Here is a 12,055-nt window from a genome sequence, read left to right as displayed (position 1 = left end):
AACCCATTAAGAAGTGATTACCTCTTTATCCTTCTGTAAGGGCAAGGAATTCCTTCATCATCAGATTTTGACATCTGAGTCAATATAATCTTAGATAATGGTTTTGGAGAAAACAGTTTAATTACGGATACAGCCTGAGTTTTTGGAGTTGTCATAAAATCTGGGTTTTGCCCAGACCTTTAACAACTGTGAAATACAGGTTTTGCAGTTCTGATCTGGTGAAACTAATGAGCTGGCTTGCTATCTTACCACTAAGTCTATGCTGATAAAAGACCAGATAAAATCAGATATCAGAATACATGGTGATGATATCTTAGAAATCGTTCTAATACACTGTGAAAATATTTGCAAGCTTCCAAGATGGGACTTTTCCTGATTCAGGGAATCAGAGTGTAGTTTTCCCAGCGGGGCTACAGTTAGCTCATCCAAATAGCTTCTGTTTTAATTGGCATGCGTTTCCTTTAAGCAGCTAAAAGATGAAAAATATTTGTCTTTGGCTCTACAGGAATGGAAGTCTGCACTCCAAGATGCAGCTACTGGGGGAAGAAGGGGGATGTTGTAGTTTGCAGTGTACTTGTACAACAAAAATAAAAATGCTTATCAGGATGGAGATTTTTATTTTGTCTTTTTAAATGAGAAAAATGAAAGCATTATTTTACTCAGTCTTTCTAGTCTGAAGTCTTTTGTTACTTGAAGTCCATCTTGTTGGAAGGTGTGTGTGTGTGTATGTACATACGTATATATATATATGTATTTATTTCCCACAGTTGTTTCCAAACTGCACTTTCTGTAAAATGTTTACTCAGATTTCTTGTTTCTAAAGTTTATTTCAGAAGCACTGGTAAGGAAAAGGAGATAACCATGTGACTGGCACTATGACACTATGTGTAAAATCTAGTTTTTCAGTAACAGGAGGGAGGTTTTTGTGTCTTTTGCTGAACTTACCTGTGGAGGTTTGGTTTCTCTGCAGGTTGTTGTCATTGGCAATGGTGAGACCCTTCCAAACTGCAAAGAAAAGACCCTACCCAAGCCTGGTGCGGTAGTTGGATTTCTTGTAGAGTTTCTACATTTCACCCACTTGGAGTCATTTAATCTGTTCTAGTGACATAAGTCCTGTAGCCCAACCGATGGAGAAATATTGCCATATATCAACCTCAAGTTTTCTATTTCTAAGCTTTTGTTAAAGGAAAATTAACCACATATTGGCCATGTGGTCGTGGCTAACCTGGTACGCCATCTGGCAGGGTTCCTGGGCTTTTCATAAAAGAGTTTGAAGGATCAGATGAAGCTTGGCATATCTTGTTCCACTGGATTAGAGAAATGCATTATCAGTGAGTAATGTTAGTCATGCTTTGTGCTTCCTATATTTTACCATCTGCCTTTCAAAAACGTGAGATGGTGTTTCCCTGGTGTCACAGCATTAGGTGTATCATGAAGAGCTCGAACTTTGAGGGATTTGTTTTCAGAGCACTGGAGGAAGCACAGCCTTCGTATTTGTTGTTTATTGATCAATATTTAATTGAAGGTGAAATGAAAAATTAAGCAGGCAAATGCAGAATTAGCAAGCACGTGCTAAAAAGCAGTATTGCTATCTTGTTGTGGCTGGTAAATTACAAGTGAAATTCCTAGGAATAGAAACAAAAATATTAATATACAGGGATGGCACAGTTGGTCAAAGGAAATGTTTTGCATGAGAGAGGTGGACACATCCCACAGAAAAGAAACATACAGAAAACGTGATTGACACCGTATTCAGTACCTTTACATCACTGATGATATAATAATAACAGACACCTTAGCAGCTGTCTGTTAGGTGAATGGTATGCTTCTGTTGCTTTTTTTGTAATACTGTAGCTGTTTTAGGCACTGAGCATTCATGATCTTTGGGTATACTAATCTCTGGAATAGATTTTTTTTCTGCCCACTGGAAATAAATAGCAGACTATCATTTTAGCAGTTATGATTGATGCCTCCTTTCTTCATAATATATTCATAGATATCCTTTGCCATGACCAAATCTTAGTTTGCTTTTTGGTGTAAATGTTAGCAACAACTTGCCATACTTGAACCTGGGAAGAGTCTGAAATTATTTAAGAAACAAGTGGTGGGAGGTTATTGTCAGCAGAAGCTGTGGTGATTCAGTGCCTCTTGGGATGAAGTCTGTTTTACAGGACATCTGTGACTACTTCTGCATCTTGCCATTTTTTTTTTCAAAATAATGCTACAGGCTGATGCTATTTCTGTTCAGAATAATGATCCATCCTGTTTATAAACAGATAAAGCGATAACGAAGGCCTTTTGTGCATGCTGAATGTAAGGAATTATCATGAAATTAACTGTTCCTGTGACTGCTGTCTGGCATACAAGCATGGAAGGCTGAGTGCTGTTGATAGAGCAGGATATCTCCTTGTCAAATAAAAGTCCATTTTCATTGCTGCTCCCAGTTTCTCTACTTCTCACTGCAAGCCATGCTTTGTGCGGAAATTCTTTTCTTGAAAAGTAATATATGAAATCAGAGCTGACAGTATCTCTTAGCACCAGAATGTCTGGCAATGAATTGGAAGGGTGGAAGAAAGATGCAGCAGTTGCCTGCCATTTTAACTGCATCCCCTAATATTATAAATTCTTGTTTTTGTTTTTTTTTTTCTTTCAAAAAAAAAAAAAATCATAGGAATGTTATCTGTTACTGTGAGAATGTGAGCACTGGTAGTCTGAAGTTTGTCTGAAGGTCTATCAGACAGCTCCAGCACAGATAATGTCATTGGAGGCAAGGAGGAATTAATGATACAGTGGGCTTGATCTTTCTCACATGCAGGGCAATGGTAATGGAGTTAGTTTGGTGGAAATACTGAACCTATGAGTTATCTGTGTGTGGGTAGGAGATTATATCTGGTGCACAAATGTAACACTGGGACTTTAAACACTTTGGAATCCTCTTTGTGGGCACTCATATCCACAGTGCAATGCTGTACCTAGAAGATTGAGGCTGACAAGTCCATATCAAATGTCTGCAGGAGTTCTTTGAAAGGCCTTTTTCATCACAAGAAAACGATTCCAAGGCCTAAAGATTTAACAGTGTGCAGGCACTCATCCACTTGAGGCAAAAACGAAACCTTTAATCTCTGTTAAAATGGTGCCAAATATAATAGCTGCTTTCAGCAGTATTTAAACCAACTTCATTAGAATATAGGATGGGGAAATAGTTTAAAGGCTGATTTTAGCAAGTAGTCAGCTGCCTCCCAGATAGTCCAAATGTGGCTTTCTCAATGCTATACATGGTAAAAGCAGAAAACTGCAAATGTATGGCTGTGTATGCGCGTGGGATGCTAGCAGGCCTATGGCTGAGCAGGCTGTGGGCAGTACAGGGAAAGGCAGCCCCAAGTTGCCTCTCCCCTGTGCTGCAGCTCCAGCAGTTCACAGTGCCACACTTCAGTTTTTGTCACTTTTCTAGGGTAGATTTGCTTAATCAGCAGGTGAGGCTGCAAGATGTAATGTATGTAAATGGATTCTGAATTTCTAAGGGATATCTCTATCCTGTCCTTTTACTGAAAAATACTTCTACCTTATCCCATTATAAGAACTAATGGTTTAACTTTTTGTTATTTTACTGCCTTTGAGAACTCCTGTGTTCTTGTCAGCTGGATGATTGCTGTGGCTGTATGAACCAGCACACGCAGTGGAGGCACATCTCTAGTGTGCTGGACGAAGCACTTGCTCATTAATATTAACGAACCATCTCATTTCACAGTTGCACTTGGGACTTGATTAAAGTAAGCGACGCTGCTATCGGTGCTTTAACAGTAGAGAGCTTTACCTAAGAGCTAGAGGTATCCTTGTTGTCGATGCTTGCTTTGACCACCTGCAGCATTTCACAGGACATCTGTGCAGTGTTCTTCTATAAATGACAAGTTAAATTGCAGTGATAGAGACAATGAATTTGAATTCATCCTTGTGAAGCATCGTTGCTCGCCCTTCTAATGAGTACTTTCTGTTTGTTCCCAAAGGTCCAGAGGAAGAAATGACCATGTAGATTCTACAGCCTGGGTGCTGCATAATGGGAAATGGTGAATGGAGTGGAGCTGGTCTGCAGCCTTGAAAGCAGCCATTCTGCGGACCACTAGTCGGCCAGGGGCACCTTGCACACCAGAGGCATTCTCCACATCGCTCACTGGACACATGCTGGATTGTTTTTAATCCTAGGCTGGAATTTGAGATTCCTCTCCTTCAGTTTTTAAACAATTTTAAGCTTCTATCAACACTAACAAGTGGAGCAATATAATCAGTAATCATGGGTGACATGACAAATAGTGATTTTTATTCCAAGAACCAAAGAAATGAGGCCAACCATGCAGGAGAATTTGGGTGCACCCTGCAAGAACTGCGCTCCCTCATGGAACTCCGAGGAACAGAAGCAGTGGTAAAAATTAAAGAGACATATGGGGAAACAGAGGGGCTCTGCAGGCATCTGAAGACATCACCAACAGAAGGTAAGCGTCTTTTCCTTCAGTAGAATCAGGGGATTTTGCATAAATTCTCTCCAGAGAGTTTGAGAAATGTTTTAAACCTTTAATTCTCATCATGCTGTTATTTGTCCTGAACAACAATAAAACAAAAGAGAACTTTTCAGGGAAAGAAGAGGACGTCACTCCTTTCTCTCTACCTATTGCTGAGGATAGCCTGAGAATAAAAATTGTTGCTTATTTGGACAGGTAAATGCATTATTTCTTTGAAATGCAGACAAAAAAAATCAGCACTTCTTTTATGATATAGTAAAGAGACTTTAACATATATACATTGGGAAGGAGTAAGAAGGTGCAGACTAGTTGCTTAGAGTTTCTAGGTATTTACACATCTTGAGAATATAAAGTTAACTTATGAGTTATGTTGCTTTTTAGATCAGTATGTAATATGTATATTTTGTGGTTACTGATTGTGACTTAGTATATCACCACAGGAAATTTTAATAATTGCCAACACATAAATATGTTAATCTTCTTATTGGCTGGGCTGCTTTTATATTAATAATTATGCATCCTAATTTCTTATATTTAATGATGCCGTTCATAACTTCTCAGTATCTATTCTTCTGAGTGCCTCTGGAATTCTCTACCAATCATTTGTCTGGTTTTCAATGCCATCATTGTATTTCCACATTCAAAGATATTAACACTTTTGGAAATTACACTGTCTTTCAATCTATAATGCAATTCTTTTCTTATAGTCACAGTGTTCATCTTAAGTTTTCTTTTTCATTTAGATAGAAATGTTAGCTTTGCTTCTTTCTGTTAAAAATTAATCACTTAGTTATTTCCTCTGTTTCAATGCTTGAAAGTCTTGATTTATTGGTCTTATTACAAACATGTAAACTGTGTAATTTATAGTGTCACATTATGTGATACTGCAAGTTGAAGAGTCCCAAAGGAGTGACTATCGATACCTAATCATCCAGTAAATTTTTCATGACCCTACCCTTGATCTCATACAATCTCAGAATTTTTAGATATCTGAATGTGAAGCTGTGAATAGTGCTTTTTCAGAAAGGGATTATTAAATCAATTTTGTTTAAAAGCGAACAACAAAACTGTGACAGTGCCTCAGCATTCATGTGCCATCTTGTATTCTAAAAAGACTCCACTTGTCACTAATTATTTTAAAAATAATCTTTCATTTTCTCATTTTCCCCAAATACCTTGTCCTACCCAGAGGTCACTCTTTCTGGGAGAGGAGAGGTGAGAAAATGGGTGTGTCACCTGTCTGAGATTTCCAGATGTCCATCAGTTTTCTAGACAAGGACCTAAGGGCTGTTGCACACTAGATAATTGACTCCTCAGGGAACGTGCAGCAGTTCTGATATATCCCTGATGAGAATTCCAGACAGAAGTGCAGAATCCCTGTTTTTACATAACATAATAAAGATTGACTTAAATATATTCCACTTGGGATTCAGCATGTTCAATATTTCTCAGTAGTTTGTAGAACACCAAAGATGAAGTCTCAGTTTGGGTGAGCCAAGAGCACTTCAGTGACTTCACTTAAGTTCTGCCAGCTTGTTCTGGTGGCTACCAGGTCAATGTGAACTTCAAAGGAAATGTTAATTGCCTTATCTGTTCAATTTGTGACATCAGGGAAACTTAATTCCTCATATTGGAACAGAGTGCATGGATCCAACTAGTGTGGCATGCTGACTCCAGCAGTAATCTATATCTGATACTTTAGATAAGGTAACTTTCCTCTGAGCCTTACATACGCTTCATCACTTGTGCATTAGGGAAAAACGTTTCCAGCTTCAAATGGCAATCAGCATAGCCTTGGAATCATGAAGACTCTGCTGGGTTTTAAATTCAAATTAGATCGTAGTGTAGATGTTCCCAGCCACACTAAGCTTTGGTTTTATTTCTGTTTTCCATGGAAAAAGACTAGTAAGAGAGAATGTCTCTAAAATGTTATGTTGAATGTGTAAATTTTCATTTGAGAGGAAAGCGTCTATAAGAATAGATCATAGATTCACAGATACATTAGGTTGGAAAGGACCTACAAGGTCATCTAGTCCAACCATCCTCCTATCACCATTCCTACTCACCGAACTACTAAATTAAATAGAAAAACTTCGCAGGCTTATGTCAATTGTTTGTTTAGACATAAATCTGTAGCCATTACTGTTCTTGTATCTGAGTACAAAAATATAAGAATGTCACACTACAGTACAGAGGATATTCTTGAAGAAATGACTGTTCTAAGAGGAAGGAAACAAAATAAGTTATTGTATGGAAGGGGAATTTTAATATCAAATAGGCACAAGTTACAGATAAATTACTGATGTATGTAACAGGTGCTCCCATAGAGTTGGTTTTATTTATTTATTTCAGTGCCATGAGGAGCAAGCCTTGGATTCTCTAAGGCATGTTGCTATGGAGTCCCATACCTTGCCTTAATGCTTGCAAGTCACTTCTTCAACCACCCACCCTCCTTTTTCTTATGGGAGGATTGAGTGGGAGGATGAAGCAAAGCTAATTGAACTCCCACTGGTTTTGGTTGTTATAGTTTGGAGTGCTATGGCTTTTACAGTTTTATGCAAAAATAATTGAATACACGTTACTGCTGAGTGCTGCTGCTTCTTTTAATAAGCCCTAGATCTTGCTGAGCAGAAGTCCTGGGTAAATACGAATTAAACTGTGTGAAGGACTTAAGTGTTGAATTTGGTTTTCCTTGTTTTGTAAGCTCTTTCAGAATTTATTTTCATCATAAAGTGTGGCATTAGTAACTACTGGAACAGAAGGGAACAAAATCCTGGAAGCAGGCACCTTTCAATTTGGTCTAATCTGAAATTTTTGGCTTACTCAGTATTTTGAAAGTAAAAAGCAGAAATTAGTCCAGTGTTTTATTCAGGAATTAATTTCCCATGTTAGTATGGGATGTACTACCTGTGAACTGGTAGAATCATTCAGTTATACTGGATGTGCCTTTTTGAGACTTTGTTTTGTGGGCCTTGAACTTCTCAAGGTAAGGCATTATGCGTAACTTAAATGTTAGGCTGCTGTGCCAGTACTTAGCAGTGTTTTCTGAACTTATTTCTGAATTCAGTTGATATTAAGTCTGCTGATTTTTGAGTCTTCTGCATGATGAATGAATTCATGGTGTTATGGATTACAAGGCTTCAGTCTTAAATCGTCTTTGATCTGTTTTCTAAGTATAGATACAGTACGGATCTCAGCTCTCAGTTATGCCTAGGGGATTTCCAGCACTAAAGTGATTATATTATAATGAAAAGCTACCAATGCTCCTAGAAGCAATCTTCTCAAAACCAGTGAAAATCTGTAGTATGAAAAAATACAGCTACACGTCTCCTTGAATTTTCTTTTAAAATATTTATGTTCAGATTAGTTTCACTTTCATTATTCTAATAATACAGAAAATAAAGAGGATCTAGCTATGTGCCATTTTTCAAAACAATGTTGACTCTCCCATTGGGTGGAGCTGGGATGGCAGTTGTATAATTTTCTCTGCTGTCTGAGTATCTGAGGCCCTCTTAAGCATTTGTGATACATTACAAAGAATAACTGGTAAAATGTGATGAGTTAGTTGGATGAATACCAAATAGGTAAGACAGGAATATATTATTTCCTGAAATTAATGTTAACTGTTCTTTATCCAGTTTTATGTAATATGCACCAGTTTACATTAAATTGCTTAACTACATTCCCTTCATAATACAAAAATATTCCTTGTAAGAATGTTAGTAACTGACTTACATTTTTTGCTTAGAACTTGGCTGTAATAATTTCCAGTATGCATGAAATATGAAGCTGTGCATAATGATATATATATATATATATATTTTACCTTGGTAAAATTTGTTTTCTCAGGGCTGAAACAGGAATTCCAAAAAATGTTGCATATTGCTGATCATGTTACAGCACTGTAGAAGTTGTTTTGTCTGTGTTAAGTAGTTATCAGGTAGATGAAGTTTCCAGAGGTGGTGTGGTGGAGTGTGAGAGCATTTCAGATGTGAGCCATTGGAGCCTACTGTTAATATGAAAAATGCAAGTTGATTTTTTTTTAAAGTATTTTTAACTGTAGTTCTCTTAGGAAACTGTAAAAAGGTTTCATGTCAAGAGAAAGTACCAATTGCCAGTTAAATGATAATATTTTTAGTGTAGATGTTGACGTTATATTGCCATAACAGTCTTCTTGTTTGTTATATGGGCAAATATTGCTAGTACCAATTAAACTAACTGTAGTCGGTTTTCATTAATGCAGTCTAGAAAGCATTTCACAGTTTTAACTGAGGTAAAAAAATAAAGCAAGACTGAGTACAATCAGGTAACTTGGTCACTTTTAGTACCTACTAGATGTAGATGTAGTGTACTTAATGTACTGTTTTGAAGGTAATCTTGCTTAGTATGTATGGAATTTTATTTGGGGCCACCACTTATTTACTCAGTTACTTATGTTAAATGAGGTTCAGGTATTTACAATCAGAGAAAAGAATGAAAGATAAGATATAATTGATTTTAACATAGAAATAAAAATAGTGGATTGACAGAAATTGAATTCTGTAACTCCACACTGTGAAAACTCATTGTGAAAGGAGAAATAGTTTCAAAATAAAGAGGGTGACTTCAGATTGAGCATAAGGAAGAAGTTATTTTACAATAAAGCTGGTGAGGCTCTGGCACAGGTTGCCCAGAGAGATGGTGGAAGGCCCTTTCCCTGGAGATGTCCAAGGTCAGGCTGGATGGGCTCTGAGCACCTGATGAAGCTATAGGTGTCCCTGTTCAGTGCAGGGCAGTTGGACTAGATGGCCTTTAAGGGTCCTTTCCAACTCTAAATATTATATGATTCTATGAATATTCTACTCTTGCGATGATTAAAAAATAAGATAATTAAAAAAAAAAAAGTTATGTCAACAGCTCTCCCATCTCAAGAATTTGGCAGGGAAATTGAGCCAAAGTACTTTGAAGGACTTCAGTGCAGCTTCTTGCACTAAACAGTGCATTCTAAACAGGAACTTCTGATCCTCTCTCTGGAACATCATGCTGTCCAACTCCTTGTCCTAAATTGTGGTGTCGAAACAGAACTTATAGGTCAGGCCAATTTGGCAACACACCCACACCAAAGTCCAAGTACACACCTAGTCCTTATGTTTTTCCCACATGGAAGCCTTGGTTTAAACAATGACAGTTCTCCCTCATGACAAAAAGCCTTCATTATTGTGACAGTTCATGCCTGTAAGAGTATCTTTTACAATGCTTTCTTTCCTTCCTTGAATGGGGTGGTGGGAAAGACCAGTGAACTTTGGGCTCCTGTTTTACCTTGTTGTTCTTGCAGTATGAAACTTGGTTGAGCTTGTAAGAACTTGTGTTGCCTCGAAACTTCTTTGTACTTAAATAAATGCTTACTGCCCCAAAGAGCACCTCACAGGGCCCCTGCATACAGCCAGGGTATCCTCAGCATCCCCAGTCAGTTCTATACTACTTGTAGCTTAGGGGTCCTGATGGGGGCAGCCTGGGTATACCTGCCCTGTGTGGATGGAAGTGGTGAATGGGATGTGCAGGGGACTCTCCATCTCTGTTAACATCTGGGGACTGCAATGATCATTGGCTGCAGAGTGTTTATTGTTTATCTGGCTCTTTGCTTGTCTGTTCTGTGCGGAAACATTGGGCCTGACCCAAGTCCACATTAACTGTCATTGTGACAATAAGTCTTTCAAGACTGGGAACAGATGGAAAACATCTAGTCAAGATGGCTGAGTGTTAGTACTGCATGTAAAGCATGGGGTTCTGCTTTGGCACGCAGTATATAATGTGCCTGTTAAAGTTGCAATACTTGGCCTTAGTGGACTTGAAGTTGGCTCTCACATCTCTGTGCCTTGGTGGGTGTCCCAGCACAGTGGGATGGGAGAGCTCCACTTTGAGGATTTCTGCTACGTGCCTCGGGGACCCCCATGGGCCCTGGGGCCAGATGAACTGGTTCTGTGCATTGGACGCTCCTGTTGTAAGCAGTATCTTATACATCTATAAAATGATATCTGCATGTTTAATGGCTTGATACAAGTGCATGAAGCATTCTTGGCAACTGCTGTTATTTTCCTTATCTCATATTTCCATTGTTTGTGTAATGGAACAGCAAACATTCTTCCAAAGGTTACCCAAACATAAACATCTCAAATGAAAGGCTTAGATTTTTCTAAGTGATAAGTATAATTTAGTTGCTCATTTTGTTTCTAGTTTTTGGCATGCTGTGCCACTTGCTGATTTACTTTGGCTTTGTTCATTGACTTTTAGAAAACTAGAGAAATATTACGGGATGTGTTTTCCCCATGAAGCTTTTAAAATAAATACAAGCTAGTTCACCTGCTCCTTTGAGATTCCTAAATGCTTTGCAAAAAGCTTCTCTGTGTGAAACTGCATTGCTTTAAACTTTAGGAAAGGAAGAAAGCAAGTGAATGTATTCTACCTGCTATATTAAGAATTATCAGAGATTTTTCTGGGTCTGGTTCTTGTTTATTTGCGCGATTACCCAAGAGATCAGCCATTCACTTGATGATCTTACTTCAGCAGGTGTAACACTAAGAAATAATGCAAGCTGAATCCCTCTGCCTTTAAGACAGCACAGTAAACATATGCAGGTTGCAGACAGCAGGCATGCATTTTGCTGTTGCACCTCAGATGAGCTGAATGTTAAACAGATGTAATATTTTGCACAGATGTAAAAGGTTCGTCGTGATAATTAGCTCAATTGCAATGACTTCGGTGTAAGTCAAAAACAAGTCAGCCCAGGATGGTAATTCCTTCCCCCTTTCTCAGTATGTTAGTGTTTGCCCTAATGTGTTGTGCCATGGTTTTCTCCTTGATCCGAATACAGCGATTCAATACAGTGTATCATTCCTGCTTTACAAAATAACAAGTGGTGGAAAGTTGCTGTTATATGAAGCAGTTGATATATGCGTAGTCTCATTCTTTGAAGTAGCGGTCTGAACTCACTGGCGTAACTGGTTCATTTATTGCATGGGAGGAGATGAGGCCAGGTCTTTTAACTTACTAGCAATAGAGCCCATAATGATGGTGGAAATAATTTTTTGATTTCATAAACTTTGACAATTACGTCAGTCGTTGAGATTGCAAAGTAAGATCATGTTAGTGGTACTCCCTCACAAAAAGGCAATTAGTCCTTTGCTTGGAGGATCAAAGAGGTGGGTTTTTTTTGTATGCCTGTGTGCATGTGCATCAAAGCGGTCTGTGTGATGATAAAGAAAAAGCTGGAGTGATTGGTAGCAGTGAAAAAGTCCTATAGGGAGGAGAGAAGTGGGAGCTGCTGCTGACCTGTGCTGCAGCCTTTCCTTAGAAAGCATCTACATTCTCTGTGCAGCCTGAGTAACAAGGAAATTCATGTGTAATGAATACCTCACTTCTATTGTATTGCAGGGCTTTGAAATCTATAAATATATAGCGAGTGTCAGCCTAGAGAGAGAGCTGATTTATCTTCATTTTGTTCTTGATTTGAGAAAGCTGCAGGAAGAAAGCAAAGTCCATTATGCCAAATGAATAATCCAATC

The 12,055-nt window shown here is 38.3% G+C and overlaps 1 protein-coding gene across 12 annotated transcripts in view; it reads left to right on the top strand.

Moving 5' to 3' along the window:
* Positions 1-12,055, top strand: part of ATP2B2 (ATPase plasma membrane Ca2+ transporting 2) — a 212,289-nt gene that overhangs the window by 52,845 nt on the left and 147,389 nt on the right. For all 12 annotated transcript variants that reach the window (XM_065749598.1, XM_065749599.1, XM_065749597.1 and 9 more), the window contains exon 2: positions 4,005-4,487. In XM_065749598.1, coding sequence (XP_065605670.1) covers positions 4,289-4,487 — 199 coding nt within the window. In that variant the 5' untranslated portion in view covers positions 4,005-4,288. The remainder of the gene's footprint in view (positions 1-4,004; positions 4,488-12,055) is intronic.

The sequence above is a fragment of the Cyrtonyx montezumae genome, unplaced genomic scaffold, assembly GCF_038088225.1.
Source record: "Cyrtonyx montezumae isolate F1298 unplaced genomic scaffold, pur_monq_1.0 scaffold_6, whole genome shotgun sequence".
NCBI classification, from domain to species: Eukaryota; Metazoa; Chordata; class Aves; order Galliformes; family Odontophoridae; genus Cyrtonyx; species Cyrtonyx montezumae.
The sequence above is the reverse complement of the archived record's forward strand: the minus strand, read 5'-3'. Positions and strand labels throughout refer to the sequence as shown.